The sequence below is a fragment of the Cololabis saira genome, chromosome 14 (assembly GCF_033807715.1).
Source record: "Cololabis saira isolate AMF1-May2022 chromosome 14, fColSai1.1, whole genome shotgun sequence".
Classification (NCBI taxonomy): Eukaryota; Metazoa; Chordata; class Actinopteri; order Beloniformes; family Belonidae; genus Cololabis; species Cololabis saira.
The window spans coordinates 17,848,026-17,869,699 of record NC_084600.1 but is presented as its reverse complement, the minus strand read 5'-3'; the positions used below and the strand labels follow the sequence as shown (position 1 = coordinate 17,869,699).

Here is a 21,674-nt window from a genome sequence, read left to right as displayed (position 1 = left end):
TTGTGCTTTTTCATTGTTTGTTCTAACAGCCGTCTTGTCGGGTCCATGTTTCCTGTCAATCAGCCAGGTGCAACTGCTTGATAAGGCCTGCAAGTTCTCCCGTCACCTGCAGGCTAATTAGCATATTTATGCTATTTGTATTTGAGAATGGGTTTTTAGAAATGCAAATAACAAAGTAATTCCATATTTTAACTAAATAAATAAATAGAACACAGTGGCTTGGTGGTTATCGCCATTGCCTCACAGGAGGAAGATTCCTGGTTCAACACACAACTGGACATCCTCCAGAACTGGTGATTCCATATTTAAATTTGGGTCCAACTAGTACCTAGTAAGCTAGTAAGTATGAAACAAACGCCATGCCTTATACATAAAGATGGATTAGAAACGTATAAAAACAACATAAGGTGTCATTATGGCGTGTGACCAGGTGGTTGACGCGAACGCCATCGCTCCAGATATTTCCTGATTTGGTGTTTTGAGTATGCAGACTTGCTCATCGCGCCATTCGTTAAACCCTTGTCATGGTCAGGATTTTGATTCCAGCTTTATTAGATTGTTTCTGTTTGAAGATGAAAAAGTAAATCAACATACAAACAGTCAAAGTGCTTCTCCAATTGTTTCTTGTTTAAACTTCCTGTGTTGGTCCTCTCTGTTGTCACCTCTTCATATAGCTACTTCTTTGTTGTTTTGTTCTTCGTCTTGTCCAGTTGCTGTTTTGTTTCCTGGGTTTTTTCTTGTTTTTTATATTTTATTCCTCCATGTTCTTACTTTTCTTCCTACCTAGGCGTTCTTGTGTCACATGCCAGCTTTTTCTGTCCCTGCATTTTGGACATTGGTTCTGCACTCCCTGCTGATTGCAGTGGATTTTGTTAAGAATTGGTTTTCCGTTGCTGCTGCTTCCAGAGGGCTGATGGACCAAGCCAGGATGTTTTAGTTTTCCTGGTTAAACTTAATCTACAGTCGGTTGCGCGAAAGCAGGGTCAAATAATCTGCCTTGGAGATTTATTCTGTAAACTAACCCTGGTCAAGAGCTGGCTTACCACCAGTATAATTTTATGTTGGTGCATAAAAATGAGTTAAAACTAGTATTATAGCTTTCCCGGCTTCCCAGGCCCACTGAATGCAGCACAATATAAAGTTACGCAGACATAAACATGAGGAGGCTGGATTATTCCCCTCTGATCTGGGTCTGGCAGTACGCTGTAAAGTAAAATGGATCCTGTTTTCAGCCTCATGTGGCCCCAAACAAGGCGATCATCTAAGATTTGATAATAACTTCAAAATCCAAGTGCTTTAAAGGCAGTAAGAAAAGTTGTTTTTCGTTTTCTTATTACTGTATGTTTTCTTTAAAGAGACCCGAGGCATCAGGACAGATTTGCTTCTGAATATGTAAAGCTTGTCAGCTCAGATTAACCTTTTTTTTTGGTTTTCCATTTAATTTCTTATCAAATTATAACTCAAATGCTGTAATTACCACTTGAGCTCAGAATATCAATTCACTTCCACTCTTTAAACCCTTCTGTTTGAGACTGATTTCTCTCCCTGACTACAGTTGTGTAATTTTAACTTGATTTATATCTGCTATACTATGGTTTTGTTTGTGGCATGGTATGTCAATTTATTGTATTTGATTTTATTGTTTGTTTCTATCTTATGTACGGTGTCCTTGAGGGCTGGAAAGGCGTCTATAAATCAAACTTATTGTTATTATATAAGAGGTTTAAAGGCAAAGCAATTGAATTAGATATTTTCCCTCCTGCACAGTCATCGCAGTATTGGCGCAGTGCATCAATGTGAGTCCATTTAACAGTTATCTCAGAAAGTCAATACCGTCTAAATGGCTGAATATAGATATCCTCACACTTGGTAGCAATAATTTGTTAAATGCGATAGAGATTAACAGACATCTTGTATATCTGATTAAATACGTGTGCTATTGGGCTGTCAAATATTTTCCAACTTCCAATTTCTGTTGTAAATGTCTTTTTTAAATAAAAGCATCATCTTTTAGGAAGGCTTGTTTCATCAACACGCATAACTGAGAGACATGCGTGAATAAACTGAGCCAGATGCTAAGTCCTCCATATGGGCTTGCTTCATTAGATCATATCTGATAATACACACACTACCTACACGGCTTACTGTTGCTTCCACGCGACGCTCTGCACATGTTTGCACTTCTTGTTGGCTGTTTAGAGAACTGAGTCCATCTGGAGAATTTAACTCACAGCTGTAGTCTGGACATGATAATGCCTCCACCTGCCTTCGTCTCACTCCGTAACGTTGACATTTCTTGCCTCTTTTTTTTTTGCTATATGGAAACATTGCAGTTACAACCATCATTTTGAAGTCTCTTAATCAGGCTCAGTGTTGTTCTGTCATTCAACTGATATTGGAGAGCATGTGGATAAAAACTACTGTATGATCCCGTAGCTGCCTGATTTACTGCGTAGAAATGGTTTGTTAAGTTGCATAAACATGATGTTTCCCTCTCACTGCCTTTTTTCGTTCCTTTTAAATCTTCGATCTGCCCGTGGAGGTGATCAAGCCATTTTGGGAGATTTAATGGCTCATTTATTAGAAAGGGAGTTTTTATTTGGCAGCTTCTGGCTCCACGTTTGTGGTAGTAAACAATCTCATTTTTATGTATTATTTTTTTATTTATTTATATTTCTTGGCACAGGGACTTCCCGTCATTTCTAAACTTGCTGATCAGCTCGGAATGGTTGTCATTTGTGCAATTATGCAATTAGACGAGCACAGTTTGGTCCTCAAATGTGTGATCTGCATCACACAGGATGCCATTAAGATATTGGAATCTTCCACTCAGTTAAAGTGTCCTGGAATCCGTCTGTCAGGCGAGCTGAGAAAGCACCTTGTGGCTCGCTGGATGAATATGAATTGAGGGAGAGAGTGGCACAAATCCCTCCTTGACATCATAAAAAAACATGAGGCACTTTCTTTTCAATTATAAACAATATCCTAAGTTGTTTCGTTCGTCTTTTTCCTTATGTACATCTTTTCTCTCATCCCATAACCCTTGTGACCCATCAGCCCCCGGTGCTCCTCCTCAGCAAGTGACAGTGTTGACAGTGGGGAACCACAACAGCACCTCCATCAGCGTGTCATGGGACCCCCCTCCCTCCGACCAGCAGAACGGCATCATCCAGGAGTACAAGGTAGGAGCTCAGCCTTCTCCCCCAACACTGAATATGTACATGCATTAAACAACCTAACAATGGACTGTGTGTGCTGCATCTGTCTCTGTCAGATCTGGTGTTTGGCGAACGATTCCCGCTTTCATGTCAATAAATCTGTGGACGCAACCATCCGTTCGGTGGTAGTCGGGGGCCTGCAGACGGGGGTGCAGTACCGTGTGGAGGTGGCTGCGAGCACCAGCGCAGGGGTGGGGGTCCAGAGTAAGCCCCAGCTCATCATCTTAGGTAATCCACTTACTCTCTCCAAGCCAGGGGGTCAAATAATATGACCTCAGAATGGGGTATCAAAGGCTATATAGCAGATCAGGGGTCTGGAAAAATGATTTATCAATTTATCCCACTAGAAGAAAGAAGATTGCGCTTTACAACGCAGACGTCTGCAGAGAAATCAATAGTGATTCATTAAGTGTAGTGTGTGGTAACATTGTGCCAAGTACTGTTAGCTATATCAATAATCCTCTTCAATATGTGGGCAGCTGGTGCTAACATAGTAGACAGTGTTTTTGTTAGAGCTTATCAGCCTTTCACATCTTATGAAATAGCCAAAGAATGCCCAGAGTATATAAGCCCATAATCAATATGGCAGCCCAGGCCAGATGCTCTTCATCGGTGACTTTTGACTGATATATAATAACACCCTTAATGCATAGAGAAGGGGAAACAGGCCTGCGGACTGCAGCTTAATGATGGTGGGGGGCTGGGGGGGGTGCGTGGAGGGAGGGTGCGGGGGGTTGGGGTTGTTCCTGCTGGAGACTGTGAATCTAATTTCACAGCACAGTAGCCGCAACAGAAAAATCAAACTCTGTCAGAGCTGCTCTGTCAATCTCGTGTCTTGCAGCTCTGGTTGATAAGTGCACTGCTGAATTGATTAACTCTATATTGGATGCACTGATGCCGTTTTATTTATTTCTTTATTTCTATTTATTTGATTTTCACAGCATCTTTCTTTTTTCTTTTTTTACTGTCGACTTTCCCGGTCGTCTGTGTCCTGATGTGTGAAGCTCATGCAGTCTTGATTTTTTACTTTTACACAGCATAAACAGTACTCAGTATTTCAATCTTTTTTTTAAAACCTTGATAGATTTATTTCATTATTTTTTATTGGTTGCCTAAGGACATTACCTTAAAATGAATGGGTTTTAGTCTTGATTGGACTCAATACTTGGAATGCAAAATTACTTTGTATTTATTTATATGGGCTTTTATAAGACATTCACATCAGTTATGTTTATTTCCTGCTTGCTGTGTGTGTGTGTGTGTTCGTGTGTGTGCGGTGCCTCCCAGGTGCAGAGCTGAAAGATGTAATGACAGGATCGGAAGGCAACAATAGCATCTCCGACGTGGTGAAGCAGCCAGCCTTCATCGCCGGCTTGGGAGGGGCCTGCTGGATTGTCCTCATGGGCTTCAGTGCCTGGCTGTACTGGAGGAGAAAAAAGAGGAAGGGGCTGAGCAACTATGCAGGTAGAGCAAAATTAATCCATATGGTTCCGAGTCAGCGGCAGTTCTTCCCCCCGCCCAGTGGCGCTTTAGTGTCGTCACAGATGTGACTCCATTTAAGGTGGCTAAAAATGCAGAACAAAGGAAAATATATTCAGCGCGGATGGAAATAGGCCTTATTTACTTTAATTCAGTGTGCAGTGATGTGCATCAGCTGTGCTGACTCCCATCACCACCACACCTCAACATTAATGCATTCATGCGAGATAAGTAATTTAACATCCCCTTCCATTATGAGACCATGGCTGGCGTTGTTTGCTCATTAATTTGAGGTACGTTTCAGTTGAGGTATGAAATGTCCTTTAAATCCACCACAAGTCAAACTGGTGTGCTGGATTATTTATTATAATAAAATGTGCATCTTCCTTTGTAAGGAAAAAGAGCAGAGGGGTTTCCTCATCCTAATATTATGGCCCCCTCGGACAAAACAAATTTCGCAGTATAATTCCAAAGCATTTTGAGAATATTGCACCTTTTGTTCTGGGGGGGCCGTCTGCAGATCTGATATGGCCCATCATTATCATGGAAACAAGTCATATCATGAGCCCTCCTCACAGATAGCAATAGAAATGTTTAGTTTTTTTGCCAGCTTGAGCTCAGTGTAATGGGCAAGAAGGTGAAGGCCAGTAGAGAGTACCAAAGAAGAAGAATTTTTGTATGGAAAGGCAAGGAGTTTATGTAATCCAAGCTTTCAATGAAGCCTCCATGCAGTATCTGTAAAAACAAGAATTGTTGAGCCACTGAACACTGTGTACCGTGCTACTGTCACAGAATGCAGACGTGCTGATCTCAGCTCATAATAGTCCGAGCAAACACCTGATTATCAGTCAGCCATGATCCTCCAGGACAAAGGATGGCTCGTCAACTAAATTTAGCTGACTAGCATCTCCGAACTTCACAAAACTTGAAGCTATACGACACGAAGTGAAACTTGATTAGCGCTATATGAATGTTCACATAGAAATTGGAATGGTATAATAATGTAGAACACTGAAGAAACATCACTTTTCAATGAAAATGTATCAGTCAAACATGATAAATAAATGCAAAAAGAGGTAAAACCCGCATTTGATACAACAGAGAATAAAGCGCCTGATATTCAAAAGATAAACTGCAAATTAGAGCAAGATAAATAAGTGCAAATCAGCAAACGCGTTCTAGTGAGCTCACAGTTAAGACAGGGACATGTGAAACTGGTGTGGTGGAGGGACACGATGTCTCCTCCGTTGACAGCTTTGACCCTGTTGGTACATTTTTTAATGTGTGAAGGTGGTTCGCTGGCAGGGACAGTGACCGGAGCATCCACTCGTTTGAATTAAAAGTGTGTGGAAATATCCGCATATAAACGGTCACTCTGCCACGTTCACTCCTTCTTACCACTAAAACATCCACTTGCGCCGGCACTAATATTACCAGATCATTTTCGGCTATCTACAACTTCAGTCTGAAGCAGTGCATCTAAAATAAACAACCTTAGAAGAGCAGCAGGAGAAGAAGCATGATGAAACTGACTGCTGTGTCTTGCAGTGAAAGTAAACAGCACATTGACTGAAAATCAAGAAAGATCGGCATATAAAATGGATTCTTGTTCATCCTCAATGTCTTTTGTACCGAAATGGCAAGCAGTGAAAAAATACTAAGATTTCATCATAAGAAATAAAATACAATACACACTTGTCTTCCCCGAGTGGCTCGTGCCTGTGGCTGTGCTCCTTCTTATCGCTCTCATCAGTTTCTTGCGACATAACCAGGTATTTTTTTCAGAGCAGATTCCAGCTCTTCCGTCGTTCTGTACTGTTTTTCCATCTTCATCTTAAAATGTATTGTGCTCTGTCTTGTGCAGTGCTGCACTGTCATGCATTTATTATTTTTTATGCACAAACAGATCCTTATTTATTTCTGTTCCGTACAAAAGGTGTGTATGAACTGATGGAATAGGTGGTGCCTGAATAAATTCAAACCTGAACATTTACATTTTGTAAACAGTTTGGAAACAGGTGCGACACTCTCGTCGATCCCGTGTGAATTACAGATTGAGTCAGTTGTGATGACATGGCAGAGCCGGAAATCTGCATTCTACTTGACTTCTGCAGTTCAGAAAGGAGTAAATATTTCAGAACACATTATTTTCAGCCATGGGCAGTTGTGTTGGTCTCTGAGGTTATGCTTTTCAATATTATTATGAAAAGATAACATGACAAACAGGTGCCACCGTCATCCATATATCAACATGGGCTCAGGAGTCGTGGGAGCGGATTCTCATTCAGCACAGTTCAGCGCTGCATCCAGACATTTGACCAGAAAGAGTATTATATAAGAGGGAAACCACACTCTATAGCCAGTGTGTGCATAAATGCCACCACGTTTCAGCTTGTTTCCGTGTCTCTCATCACCAAAGATGAGAACGGCCCTCCAGGCTGCCATCAACAAAGCTGCAAAAGTCAGCATGTACTTGTACAGTATGACGATAAGGAGGTGCATGAGTGCCTGTGATGTGGAAACCTTCATACTGTATGTGTGAAGGTGCCATTGATGGACTGACGTATATGGTCATTTCACCAAGGACATATGGCGATATCAAGGTGATGTCTTTTCCATAATAGAGGTCCATAATAGTGAAGTCCACATTTATTTTCCTGTTGAAATGGAACATCCAACCTGAAGTAGAGAGTTGGACACCACCACAACCCTTCAAATTGCTTAAACAGGAATTCCAAATAGAACATACACACAAAATTGTTCATGTTAACTTGAGGGGGTTTTCTGGTGAATGAATATTTTGCAAAATTCTCGTGAGCACACCTTTTATTTACACAGGTACAACGACATTTAAAATAAAATCACAAATGCTTTACTTAAAAGAACTGATTCCTTGGGCTGTTCCTGGTTCACACAACTCATCAGAAGTTGAAGGAATCATACTAAAGTCTCAAATCTGCTGCTCTTCTATAACATTGTGGACAAAAACCTCCTAGAAATTCTCCAGATGTGATAAGGGACTTCCTTTGCAACCTCTTATTGCATGTATACATTTTTTCAGAATAAAAAAAAATGATGACTCGAGTGGTTGGCAAAGTTGATTTCAAGCTTCCACAATTCAAAAAGCTCTAATTATCCTTCATGATTGTTTTAAGGACGTATTACAAGAGGAGAAACTGCAATAATTAATATTCCAAGACAGAGAGGGTGATGAAAGAACAATCTAACACTTAACATAGTTGAGCTGTTATTTAGTTGTACTTCTGCTTGTTGTTAAAGGGTTCAAACAAATGATGTCACAATATAGCTTTGGTTTGATGTGTTTCCTTGAGATCTATAGTTACACCTCCCTCCTTACATGTTTCTTGTGTTTGCTTGAATTGCAGTTCAGTCCTTCACTTTCACTCGAGCAGGTACGTCTGCAACGTCACCCGCTATAATGTCGGCGCTGTTAATTGTTGGAGAATCTGTCTAATTCTCTCCCTCTCTTCCCTCTTTTCTCTACAAGTTACCTTCCAAAGAGACAGAGGCCTGATCAGAAATGGAAGGTGAGAACAGCGCACGTAAAAGCCAGAAACCCTGCAGCCGGCGCCTCCCTGCCAACGTTTGGGCCCCACACTGTGCGCAGTCTGTCTTTACGATGGCACCGGCCCATTGTAATCCCCACAACGAGGAGTTCTCTCATGATGAATGAGATTTGCATACCCGCTCCCCTTGCCTATTTATACTGTATTGGTGTATGATTTCCGCTAGTGGTCGCTTGATGAAATCATTAATCACTCCTTTTGAAGTGAGCGCTACCCAATTAATGCAGGTGGGCAGCTGTTTCATTCACTGGCTCTCTCTCGGCCCGTGTGAGGTCGGAGGCAGAGCGAGAGGTCACACGAGAAGGGGAGAGGTGATGAATGTGCTGTTTAAAAAAAGCTTAGTGTCGAGCACACGGCTGTGGGTCCTTCAGCTCAGAAAGTGACAGAGAGCTGGCCCTTGGGATGCTGAGATTTTCCTTTTGGCTAAAAGTGCTCAGAGCGTAGTATCCACTGATCATCAGAATGCACATCCGCCTACTTTATTGCTTTGTGTCACATTTGTATACCTTCTCAAGATGCAGATAATACCAGAGTATTCCTCTGAGTATAATCTTTTGCATGAGTGCGTTTTTCCACTTTGAATGTGTGCATATGTATTTTCGGATCCGTGTTGTCGCCGTGTTTTTCTGAGGAGACGCATGCTAAATATGTGCATACACTTATGAACTAAAATAGAAAATTATTGACATAATTGCTTGAACACCTTGGAGCCATCGCCGTGTCAGCTGTGAACAATTCCCCTGGCGCTTGGCGAACTAAGCTCAGTGGAAAAAATCCACAGTGCAGCTCCACATTAAACATGCAAGCAGGCTATGTTTATTGGATGTGCAGACATCAGAATGCCGTGCCATTTTTTTCAGCAGATGATATTAAGAGACTGTGAACCGTCTTTGTTCTTCTTCTCCATGAATGGCCGCCCACAACTTCCCTACCTTGAAGTCAAAGCGTACACTCACCGCTGCTTTATTTCACAAAGACAAAATGACACGGTAGCTTTCCTTAACTACCTAATGGGCTTCTGCTGTCTCTGTTGCCATGGAGATGGCGCTCCAGTGTAGCTGATCTGCCAGAGGCTGTTCATGATTCTCAATTTAAAATGTAAATTTCTGTTGTGCTAAGGCTCTAAAGTGGATTTAGTGTGTGTTTAGGCCTGCCTTGTCTCTCCGGGGAGAGTTGGGGATGTTTGAGTTGAGGGGGAAGAGACCAGAAGTCTGATTTATAGACTTGCCATTTTATGCCTTTCTGTTTATTGTTGCATGTTCTGGGCTGCTCCACAGGCGAGAATATGCTGAATGAGTTTTCACATCAGTTTGTTGTTGATGCAGCAGGACGAAAACGAGCAATGGTGTTACTGGGGAGGTTGAATGCTTAATGCGATTTCTTCTTCTGCCTCCCCCCACCCTTCTCATCCTCTCGCAGCCGTCCGGGGCTCTTGAAGGCGGGAGATCCAGGCCTCCCCTGGCTGGCAGACTCCTGGCCTTCCACGAGCCTCCCGGCCAACGGAGGCTTAGGGAGTCCGAAGGGCGGGAACAACTTTGGCCGAGGAGGTAGGGAACATAAACAAGCTGCCGTGCGGGGATCAGGGCGAAGTACAGCTTTAGCAATGCCCGCGTTGGACAGTTTTGACGCTCATCCTTTGAGAAGTAATGTGACAGCACATCACACATAAGCAGCACACGCACACACAAATGAGCTAAGCACATGCGCCCAAATTAAAGACGCCTTTGAGGGATATATTTTACTAATTAGATTTGACAAGTCTGATATTTGGCTTAAATTGTGCTGTTTGGATGTATTTTTGTCCTTCATTTGTTGTCATACCCTGCCGCAATGCATTTCCCAAGGTTGTTTTCAATTAAAAGTATAGTTTTGTGTTAGAGTTTTAATGTTAGATTATAATTTGGTTAAGTGTGGGCTCTTTGCGTGAAAGACATTAGAGCTGAAGGTTAGCGCTGTTTGAATATCCCCTCTTGTGAACAATCCACCGGGCTCCCACTGAGTGTTGCATGCTAATTATGGTTGTTGATGATCACTTTCATTTATATCAAGTCCATTTTAGACCTGTAGTTAACTAATACAGAGCGCCAGAGCAGCAGGGTGTGTTAATGACCTTAAAGATCGTTAATTTCATGTCAGCTTACCTCTCCACGTTGCCTTGTCCACCTCCATCCCCACTTTGTCTCAGATGTCTTGCCGTCTGCAGCAGTGGAGAAAACGGGCACCATGCTGTCTGATGGAGCCATCTACAGCAGCATCGACTTCATGGGGAAGGGAGGCTACAGCAGCCCGGCGCGAGGTGGTCAGCCCACCCCCTACGCCACCACTCAGATCCTGCAGTCCAACAGCTTCCACGAGCTGGCCGTGGACAGGCCGGATCCCCGCTGGAAGGCTTCGCTCCAAGCCCAGCAGGAAATAGCAAACATGGGCTACTCGCTGACTGACAGACGCCCCGGCGGTGGTAAGAGCCCAGTTAAAATGCACCAAACTATCAATTTCATCTTTTTCTCTAGCTGTGTGCTGCAAGTTTTGGATGCACATTTAGAGTCTCTCTGTGGACCAACAGGCATTATTTCTCCCAGTCAGTGAAATTACTGCTAGCTAAGCTCGGGAAAAGACCAAAGTGGAAAGGAAGGGATTTATTTACATATTCACTAAAATGGTGGCTTCAGGCAATGTTCTTAATTACTCTTCTGTCTTCATCACAATTCTACCCTGAGAGCTTATCTAGCCCAGAAATGTCACGCAATCGTGACGCATTTCTTTGTCTTAATTTGATTAGTGATGGCAGAAAATCCCTCAGCGCTCTCAGTTATTTATTTAGCTTATATACATTTTGTAAAGTCAAGGAGGCATATCTGCCTGCACGCTTGCGGTTTTAGCCAATAGGCTGCGTGCTCAGCTAAATGTCATATTTGCCAGAGATAAAATAGAGCAAAAGGAGAAGCTGTAGGGAAGCAGCTGAAAGAGCTTTTGCCACAGGTTTTGATGCCTATTTAGGAAATGTCAACATTTAGAAAATGTTTTAATGTGCTGTCAGCACACAAGAAAAGGAAGTAATGAACATTGTGTGCGAGATATGTTTGAAGATTCAGGTTGTGCAGGAAGATAAAGCTTTCAAAGCAGAGCTTTTGTGTGGAAATGCAGGAATTCCTTTCGTAATGTGCTCCTGCCTTTTTCAACCATTAGGTGCAAAGGTGGCGAAGAAAAAGAAGGTTAAAGGTGGAGCGAAAGCAGCCAAATCAAACGGAACATGTTGGGCTAACATGCCGCTGCCTCCACCTCCCATGCATCCTCTGCCAGGGACGGAGGTCGACCTTGACCGGTACCCCCAGGAAAGCCACGGAGGAGGGTAAGAGACGCTCGGATCTCCTGAATCTTTGCCCTGTAATGCAAAAAACAACATGTGACCACAAAGGCTGCAATATGCTGCAGCTGCTTACGCTGTACATGTCTGTTTGCCTGTCAGAGGAACCTCACATTTAATCAGAGGTGGGTAGAGTAGCCAAAAATTGTACTCAAGTAAAAGTACTGTTACTTCAGAATAATATGACTCAAGTAGAAGTAAAAAGTAGCCATCCAAATAATTACTTGAGTAAAAGTAAAAAAGTACTTGGTGAAAAAACTACTCAAGTACTGAGTAACGGTTTTTTTAACACAACCATTCAAACAGACAAAAGTACAAAATAATCATCTTCAGGGAAATTAAATCAATAAAATAATAAAATAAATTAACATTAATAAAAAAATAGCTTAAATTAAAATAATCTTAAAGTAAATTCAAGTACTTTAATAAATAATAAAATAAAAGAATAACAGAACAAAAAAATTAATTAAGCACAAGTAGCACAAAATTTCAAGCCTTTGTACTTTTCTTTTTTAACCAGGCAGAACTAGAACAAGCCCATGAACTCATATAAACTCTGTGTGTGTTTGAGTCTGTGTAAATGTGACAAAAGATGCAAAAACAAACATTTTTCCCAAAGAATCACTCAGTGATGTCACGAGATTGATGCGTACGCGGAAAAAAGGGATAAAAGAAAAGTAACAGCTCAATGTAGCCTAATGTAGCGGAGTAAGAGTAACAGTTTCTTCTTCACAAATCTACTCAAGTAAAAGTAAAAAGTATAGTGATTCAAAACTACTCCTAAAAGTACAACATTTCCCAAAACTTACTCAAGTAAATGTAACGGAGTAAATGTAACTCGTTACTACCCTCCTCTGCATTTAATTAGTCACAAAGGGAAATTGAATTAATCGCATGTATAAAGTTTAGCTGTTATTTTCTCTGTGTGGCAGATATGACAACAACAGTTGGGCCCCACCGATGTCGGTCCACCACGGCTACCGGCACCAGAGTTTGGACAACGAGGTCGAGGAGGAGAGGGGTCCCACTCCTCCTCTGAGAGGAAGATCCTCCTCGCCGGCGACAGCTTCCTTCAGCCAGCCCTCCTCCTCCTCCCTCAGCTCTGGTCACCATGAGGAAATGCAGTCCATCTTGCAGGCCCACTTAGACGAGCTGACCAGAGCGTACCAGTATGAAGTGGCCAAGCAGGCGTGGTAGGAATCCTCTAGAGTTCCTGTTCATCGCAGTTTTAGTGTGTCCTATACACTCCACTGAATAAACAACGAATAAAACCTTTTACCGCCTGAAGTCAGTGCAAATTTAATGTGTTTGCCTTGCACAGTTGTGATGATCCCTGAAGTTTTATCCATTTAATCTGCTCGCAGTTTTAGTCTTGCATATCAATGACTGACGGTGCAGAATCTTATATGGATGGTGTTCACAAGAGAGAGCGATTAAAAAAAAAAAAAAAAACATTTCTCCATTGATTACTCCTTTGACAGAGCATTGGAAAACTTGATAAGTCAGGGCTGACACGTGTTGGAGGGTAATGACTGGGTTTAGTCTTACATGCTGTTCTGACATGAGTAAATAGAGTTGGTAATTATGCATGCATCTCCTCTATGGTGGGATGTGAGCCATCATGGAAGACAGCTGTGCGGGAGATAACAGGCATGTTGCTGACAGCCCTGCCCATCCAGATATCCTTTATCCAGTCCAATTACAACTCCATTGTGTTAGTCAAATACACAGCACCGCTGAGAAAGTAATCAGTGAAAATCACTGCAGGCATTCACAGTCTCCGCACATTGCATCTCCTCCTTCCTGAATATCCACTGATTCCTTATTTAGTTTCTTTCCATACATTTTCCATACGCATTATCCGACCTGTGATGCCTTTTTTTGTTCAAAGAACGAAAGTAAAGACTGTGTATTCATACGTGCTGTTTCCACGCATCTGACTAGGCATATGAAGACCAGTCCCAACGTGTCCAACTCTCCCATGGACTTCATGTCCAGTACACTGGGCTCTGACTTGGGAGCCACTCTCCTTTCCGAAGAGGACGAGGAGGAAGAGGAGGATGAAAGATATGCAGTGGTGTCAAAGAATCTGTGTGGCTTTGAATACACACCAGGTCACAGCACAGATAGCCTTGAGGGCTCAGGTACGCTTCCCGACTAACCGAAGACATTTCTGTTCCGCCACCACGTCATTGCAGCTAGGATGAAATTCAGCTCATGAAAAAAAGTTGCAGAGACAGTTGCAAGACAGTTGCAAGTGAATATTCATCGATAGATGAATGTGAACATATAAACACATAGAGAGTATGCAAAAACTAATGCATGTGTTATGTATGTCACGTCAGGTATATTATGATGCATTCTAATCACAGGCACACTGCAGTAGACACTTATGAAAGCATTTAAAGCAGCACTATGTAACTTTTCCACCTTAATATAATATTTCCAGAGTCATTGTGATGGAACATCAACTTCCAACAGGTTTAATGACACCTCTGTCATGGTCTGAGGGTTCTGTATCGCCTTCACTGGCACTATGTAACTTGGAGGTGCATGGTAGGAACCTTTTACGATGGTAGGAAGCTTTACGGCATACGTCACTTCCTCCTCCTTCCCGATTCATAGTCGAGACGAAAGCTGGGCGGGACGTGGAAGCTGGTATCATGGCCGAAGAAGGGAAAAAAACGAAGAAAATAAAAGTTTTATTGGAGGAAGCGAAAAAAAGAAAGCGGGAGAGTAAAAAGCTAAATGCCTGGACAAAAAATAAATAAATGCCCGGACAAGAATAAACATTGGCCCGGCGTTCACTCGCTGGCGTGGTTTAGGTAATTCTAAAATTACTGACAATATCAACAACAGACACATAGTGTTGTTGATCACATAATAGTGATCATAAAATTGTGTAATTCGCAATGAGGAAGCTTTATAAAATAATAATACAATTGAATAGAATGACAGCACTAGAGGAAAGAATGCAATGTGAAGAAAATGTATAGAACATTTCTAGTATTTTTTCTGAGAACTGTAAAATTGTGTAGGGCTGATCTGCAAAACATTCAGTTATTCACAGGTTATAAAGTATTTTTTTATTTTGTCAGTAAGTATGTTGGACTAGCGTATGTGTTTGTAATTTGGGGTGCATTATCTCACTGAAACAGGACAGGGGGGCAGGGGTGACTCATATTATATTGTTTAGCCAAAAATAGATACATTACCTCTTTGCTATCCATCCTGCAAACGACCGCTGAAAACAGAAAAGTAGTTTTGAAAGTCTGTCCCGTCTTATTTCATTCACTATAAAAACAAATGCACGCGACGGGGACGGGGGTTTTCCGGCAGTACGCGCTGGTGCTCATGGGAAATGTAGTGTTCTTTCTGGTAAAGCACTACCGCTTTTGTCCAAAGGAGCCGCCAAACTCAACAAAAGCTGAAAGTTACATTGTGCTGCTTTAAATGTTATCATTAAGTTGTGTGTCTTGAAGGTTTGGACACATTGAATGAAAGAATGTGCACGAACATTTGACTGGTTCTCTTTCAGAATGTAACAAGCGTAGACAGAATTTGATCAATTAAGTCTGTAACCAAATCGCTGAACGGCGACAAAACTGCTTTTATTTTCTCACAATGTGTAGCCAAGGTGTCGGCAGCCCCTCAACCCGCTACATCAAGCTAGGAAACGCGTTCATCGTTCCAGGACACGATTTAATAGCAAAAATGATGCTTGCACGAGAAAAGTGTAGCAAGGCAAAAAAGCAATCACCTCTGGATGAAATTATTCCAGTCGATGGGCAAAAGGTGACAGATGCCGATGTGGCAAATATTTAATTCAGTAATTCCATAAAGTAAGTGCTAAAACAGGATTATTGGATGTTTAGAGGCACAATCAGCTTAACTTTTTGCAGATTTGTCCAATCAAAGTTCTGTTTTACAACCGTCTTTTAACCACAGAGGTTGAAGTAGAGAGGTAGAGTATTCACTTGTTTCATGAAAACTTCAGACCGTCTCATGAAAGTTGCATGCAATCCTTCTTGGATAGATGTCGAAACCATATCATAATATTTTAACAGCCTTAATAGAACTGTACTCATAAGTAACACATCTAACATTTAGGATTTGATGCATTTATAAATAGGTTTCTGTCTGCAAGCTTTTCTTTAGAACTAGGGAGCTTGATGGCTTTTCCCACCGGAGCAGAAGTGTACCATTTTTAGGCCCCTTTGTTTGATGGGCTGCAGTTGACGGCTTCAGACTGAATATGTGTTTTTAGTGCTTTTAATAGCCCGATGCGGGGCAGAACGCAGGTCAGTGTGAATATAGATATTTACAAACATTAGCAATGCAAATATGTTATCGCTTAATATTTAACTGTCACATGTGCTAAGTGACTGTTTCAGAAGTGCACCGAGGCAGCGAGAACCTTGTCATCGCGGTAGAAAGATTTCCGCGGGGGGGGGCATATTTCGGCTGAAGAGTGCTGCTTTAAATGGCGCATTTGTTAATAATTCCCTACATGCTGTCTGTCTCTTTTTTTATTATTTCTTCAAATGTGACAATCCTTACATTGCTGTAACAAAGGAAGAAAAGAGTTCTTAAGGCTGTCTGATCAAAGCGGTCAGCCAGAATATTCTCCAGGCAGGATGCCAACTTGCAAGTATCAAGGAGATAATCTTGCTGGAAAATGTGCCGTGAACAATCTTTACATCTTTGTTGAGGGACACGCGTAGTGTAGAATTTAATTATTCCGATTTCACTTCTGACAGTATTTTCTGCTCCCCTTGTACCAGACACATCTGGTGTTTCGTTGAGCCTGTCTGGGCTGATCTGAGTTCGGAGGATCCATGGAAAACTCTTTTATCTTTAAATCTTTTTATAGGCAAAGCCCCACAGCAGTGCCAGCCAGATACATTTGGCACAGCAGACCACGGCGCACCGAGCACACATAGCCTCGGACACAAGAGGGCACCACTCACCGGCCACAAACCTCACACAGACAACGTTGGAACTCTTCCTAGACGAAGAGACACCAACACAGACGGTGAGTTTGGACTTCAACACTCCCAGACTCTGTTTATCAAACATTACTCCTCTTTTATAGCAATTTCAGAGAGAGTGACCTCCTTCATGTTACGTTCGTTTTCCAATTTCTCTCATCTACCACTCAGCAGCTCCCGCAGCAGCCATGAAGTCCCTGCACGGCATGGGGTCCCACATGCACAGCTCGTGGGCAGCTGCGGCCTCGGACCCTTCTGACGAGTGCATGGTCACCGTGTCGACGCTAGAGAGGCAGCATATGGCTTCTTGGAGTGGCACGGCATCATCCGGCAGGGCCACCCTTGGTAGGGGTTCTCAGAAAAGACCTGGCACAGACCTCCCCCACAACGGGCATCCCTCCACTAATGGCACAGAAAAAAGAGAACACTGTAAGTGTTAATCATTTTCAAGATGAGTCTGCGTACCAATAACACATGCTGGATGTATCCAGTTATAAATATTGTGTTTTTATGCAAGTTTCCCCTGAACACTTTGGTGCATATTTCATAAAAAGTTTAACTTCATTCATTGTGAAGCTTTAGGAACTATGTACATTTATCCGTGAATAAAACTGCACTCCACTGAAGATTGCATATTGTTTGTGATGCATTGCTATGTGGACTTTGGAACTGAACAAACATGAAAGTGAAATTAGAATAAGATGTTTTCAGTCAGTGTTATGACAATCAGAAAATCCCTAACATTTTCCGACACACACGTTTGGTTCGTTGTTGTGCATAATCCCTCCTTACCAGCTTATACCGGCTAATATACTGTAGTTTGCATGCAACTTTGCGTGCACTGGCAGCGGATCCTATTACAGCTGTCTTACCCTCAATATGCAGACAAACCAGCTTACTTCCAGACTTCTACAGAAGTCTCTTTCTCCAGCAACTTTTTCATTTTTAAAGATGCCTCACGAACTAAAGGTCTAATTGGATCTTGTTCAAGACCAACGATGTTAGTAAGTGCCAAGTTTTGTGTTAGTTTAAATAGAAATTGAATATTCTGAACCCTCCTTCCTCGATGTGTAGTTGGTGAATAAATGTATATTTGTGTGTAAATGTGTAAAAAGCCGTGTTATCAAGTTTATCACCAGCACCGTGTTCTCTGTGTCTGCTATTTCCATGGAAACAAGAAGGAATCTGGTGTTTTGGATATATGGCTGCATTAGGAGAAGCCAACAAATCCATATTCTTCATTGACACTAATAAAACAATAGTTTTGTTTTGTTAGGTATTTTTTCTTCACCCAGCTGGGCTGAATGCCTCAAAAATATAGTGTTTTTTGGGGAAAATACAGAAAAGGGTTGTTGGTGCAGAGCGGGTTTGAAAGAGTTACAAAACATTTATATCGATGGGTTTAACTGAGAGCTTGTAACTATTTTTGTAGTGATATTTAAGTATATCAGGCTTGTTTGAAGACCTGCGGTCCAGTCAAGGCGCTGGCTACCGAGCCAAACCAACTTTATTTAGAAAGCACTTGAAGAACAGCAACCGCTGACCAAAGTGCTGGGCATGGGAATAAATATACATTAGAAGGAAATAAAGGCAATTTATGTATGTCAAATAAATTAAAGTGTCTGAGACCAATTAAAGCATTAGTAAAAGTACAAGAAAACATCTCCCTATGGGTCAAAAGCCAAGCAAAGGAGATGGGTCTAAAGAGCAGGTTTAAAAACAGTCAGGGAAGACGCTTGTCTAATGTGAGATGCCAACGTATGCCACAATTTGGGAGCCCTTGCGGTGTCGTCGGCTCCTCCAGGAGCAGCTGGTCAGCTGACCCGGGAGGGGCAGTGCCTGGCTGTAGCTCAAAAGGAACTATTCAAAGATTTGAATACAAATAAAAGAATTTAAAAAAATAAACTCTGAAATTTCCTGGTCAGCCAGTGCAGTCAGGTTAAAACTAGAGAAATATACTCTTTGTTTACATGTTCCAGTTGAAAGGTGTGCAGCAGTTGACCTAACACCAGCTCACAAACAACTACAGTAATCCAGCCCAGTTGCAGTAAAGGCTTGGATCACTGTGTGAACGCGGTCCTTTGAATGTTTCTTATCTCTGCCCGTTGCCTCTGCTGACATAGGTTAGATTCCACCGCTTCAGTCATATGGACGTCCGGGCTGAAATCCATCGTAAATCCCAGGTTTGAGACGGCTGTCCAAACGGTAGAGGATGTTGTTAAAAACCCTCAGCAGTGCGGATTCAGCGCCAACATGAGACTTAAACGCGGATTGAAAAACCTCAACAATGTTCATCTAAAAGGGCTTTCAAATGACTGAAAACATTTATCTATAAACTTTTTGCGAGAAAAAGGAACCTTAGAAATATAGGCCTGGAGAAGTCCATGGAAAGTGGGGATCTCAATGATCCACACAGATTTTTGCACCTTTTTATTAAAGTTGTGGAGAAGCAGGATTGGTGGTGACCATCACAAATAATGATGCCCAAGAGCAAAGAAATGTAATTACTGGATCAAACGGCACATTTTCATAAACCTTTGAGCGCTCACTGAGAATTTGTGTGTTCTTTTCCGATACTTTAATCTGTATTTCATGATTTTACAGTGTTTTTAGTAATGTCATTGATATTTTTCTCTTCTTTTGTCTTGATACCTTTGTGAAACACAACAGCAGTTTCTGTGTGTGACATGCCGTACGGATACACTTGCCTCGGCTTGTTTCGCTTGTAGAGATTAGACTCCACAGGTGAACTATTGTTTGCTTTCCCCACAGGGATGGTTCACATGAATGGCAAGGGCCACAAGGGTAACTGCTAAGCAACTAAAAACTGCTTTCACGGTGGCATATTTTAGCTAAAGAACTGTTTTGTGGTTCTTGGAAAAACGTTTCAAGATTAGACTTATCTAGAACTTTCCAGTTTATAATATAGGTTTTATGTTTGCGTAAAGGAAAACACTAAAAAAAACCTGTGTGGCGGTACTATCATGATCTGGGTGGGTTTTCATGGATGTGGGTGAGGGCAACTTGTCATCGCTGATAAAACAGTCGGTGTGAATGACATCAGCAGATAGCGAGTATTCATCTGGATTAAACACTTCTGCTTCTCCTTTGTCTCCCTTTTGCAGAGTCTGTGTGAAGCACCGTCCCCTGCAGTTGTGACCTGTCCCTGGACACCGTGTTTATAAGCGCTATGAGATTTCTTTTTCTCCACGAGAACGATGTTTAGAAGATGGAGAGGACATAAAACAAAGGAAGAAACAAAAGAATGCTAAATGAAATGCAGAGCTGTAAATGTCATGTACAGCCACAGACGCCACTCTCACCGTGTTATTTTCATCCCCCTCTTCAAAAGAGCAAACAGTACCTTCTTCTTTTTTGTCTGCTTGGGTTTTCTGTCACATGTGTACAACGGTTCACGCGCTGGAGATGAAGAAGAAAATACACAACAAAATGACTCATTGAAATTAAGGAGGACTTGCAAAAATTGTAAATATATTTTTAATGTTCTTTTCTCTTTCTTCTCATTTGCTATGCAAGCCAAACCCGATGTTGTATCTTTTTGTGATTTATTACCGTGAGTCATTTCCCATGAATGCTCAAACTGTTAGCTTATTTTGATGAAGCTTCTGTATCGGTGTATTTTGCACAGAGCGTTTTGGTGAAAATAAGCACAAACTTATGGTCAGATGAGCTGAGGAAGAGGATCATGGTGGCAAAGAGGGACATTTACAGTATATTAACCACAACCGAACCAGAGGGTCCAGTATATATTTGGCTGACAGGTACACGCTTGGAACTAATATGCCAAATGATAACTAACAATGTTTCATATTTCATGCTATGAATCTCATTATACGTTACACTAACAAGGGTTCTCAGCAAATGATAACCAAATCATGTTTTATAAAAAACAAACACATTAATTGTGCTATCCAAAGCAAAGGCAGAAAACAGCGGACACTTCTTTGCCATTCCGAAAAAAATCATCTAAATATATGGCATCTTTGTGGGGTTTTTCAACTTACTTCTAGTGACATGATGATCGTGCAATATCCAGGAGACAATATGACTGGAAATGGAAATGGGAATATAAAAAGTGACTTTTAGGAAGTCAATATCACCTTGGAGGGGGCGGAGACAGATTAATTAAAGCGCCCTTAATTTATCTGCAGACAGACGAACACAATGCAGGACTTAAAACAATTATGTGTGATGTCGAACATAAACAAGTCCTGTTCTAACGTGTCGCAACACTGCTGAATGGTTACATTTACACTATTATCTTACAACAATGTGTAGACTTTAATTAGGATTTCCTGCCTATGAGATTCAAATTGCAAAGTCTTCACGCCGCCCTCACAACTGTGGGGAAGGTTACGTTCTGATTATTTTCTCTTATAATGGCTCACCCTTTGAAGAATCTTTACATGACCGACTGGTTTGCCCCGAGGAATACACAGCCACTTACAGTAGGGGCATTTCCTCTTCTTTTTTTTTTTTCCAAAATAAAGCAAAATAAAATGTGTGTGTGAAAATGAACCAGATTTCTCTTCATAAATCAGCAACACTCTTTGTATTGGCCGAGAGAGGTCAAATTAGGGGTGGGAATCGTATTTTATTTTACATTACGCAGTGAATGAAATCATAATGTGGATTTTTGCATATACTGCTTTCACATCCAGCTACAAATACACTTCCCACATGAAGCTTTTCTTTCAATACACAGTTTTATATATTGCGCTTGTGTTAAAAATGCTACTGTCCACGTTGCATTGTATAGGGCATGCTTTCAATTAAAAAGGAGCCTTCAAGCACAACCGTGTATGTGAAAATGGTGCATCCATTCTACACATTTAATAGCAAACTACTTAAGTATATAGTGGTGTTTTGAAATTATGTACAGTCTTTATCATTGCTTACTTTTTCAGGTAAAAAAAAAAGAAATGCAGAGTTTCAGATTCAACTTTATTCCATCATTGTTGTCTTAGAACCACATGCCAGCTCCGTGTTTCAGAAACAATAACCTGAGGCCAGC

The 21,674-nt window shown here is 41.5% G+C and overlaps 1 protein-coding gene across 3 annotated transcripts in view; it reads left to right on the top strand.

Moving 5' to 3' along the window:
- LOC133459752 (roundabout homolog 2-like) overlaps positions 1-21,437 on the top strand; it is a 114,622-nt gene extending 93,185 nt beyond the window's left edge. For 2 of the 3 annotated variants that reach the window (XM_061740023.1, XM_061740021.1), the window contains 13 exons: positions 3,058-3,182; positions 3,275-3,446; positions 4,506-4,682; positions 8,084-8,110; positions 8,206-8,245; positions 9,704-9,831; positions 10,470-10,742; positions 11,471-11,633; positions 12,581-12,841; positions 13,593-13,792; positions 16,522-16,683; positions 16,811-17,068; positions 19,765-21,437. In XM_061740023.1, coding sequence (XP_061596007.1) covers positions 3,058-3,182; positions 3,275-3,446; positions 4,506-4,682; positions 8,084-8,110; positions 8,206-8,245; positions 9,704-9,831; positions 10,470-10,742; positions 11,471-11,633; positions 12,581-12,841; positions 13,593-13,792; positions 16,522-16,683; positions 16,811-17,068; positions 19,765-19,766 — 1,988 coding nt within the window. In that variant the 3' untranslated portion in view covers positions 19,767-21,437. The remainder of the gene's footprint in view (positions 1-3,057; positions 3,183-3,274; positions 3,447-4,505; positions 4,683-8,083; positions 8,111-8,205; positions 8,246-9,703; positions 9,832-10,469; positions 10,743-11,470; positions 11,634-12,580; positions 12,842-13,592; positions 13,793-16,521; positions 16,684-16,810; positions 17,069-19,764) is intronic. The other variant, XM_061740022.1, reaches the window with a different exon arrangement.
- Positions 21,438-21,674: the final 237 nt, after the last annotated feature.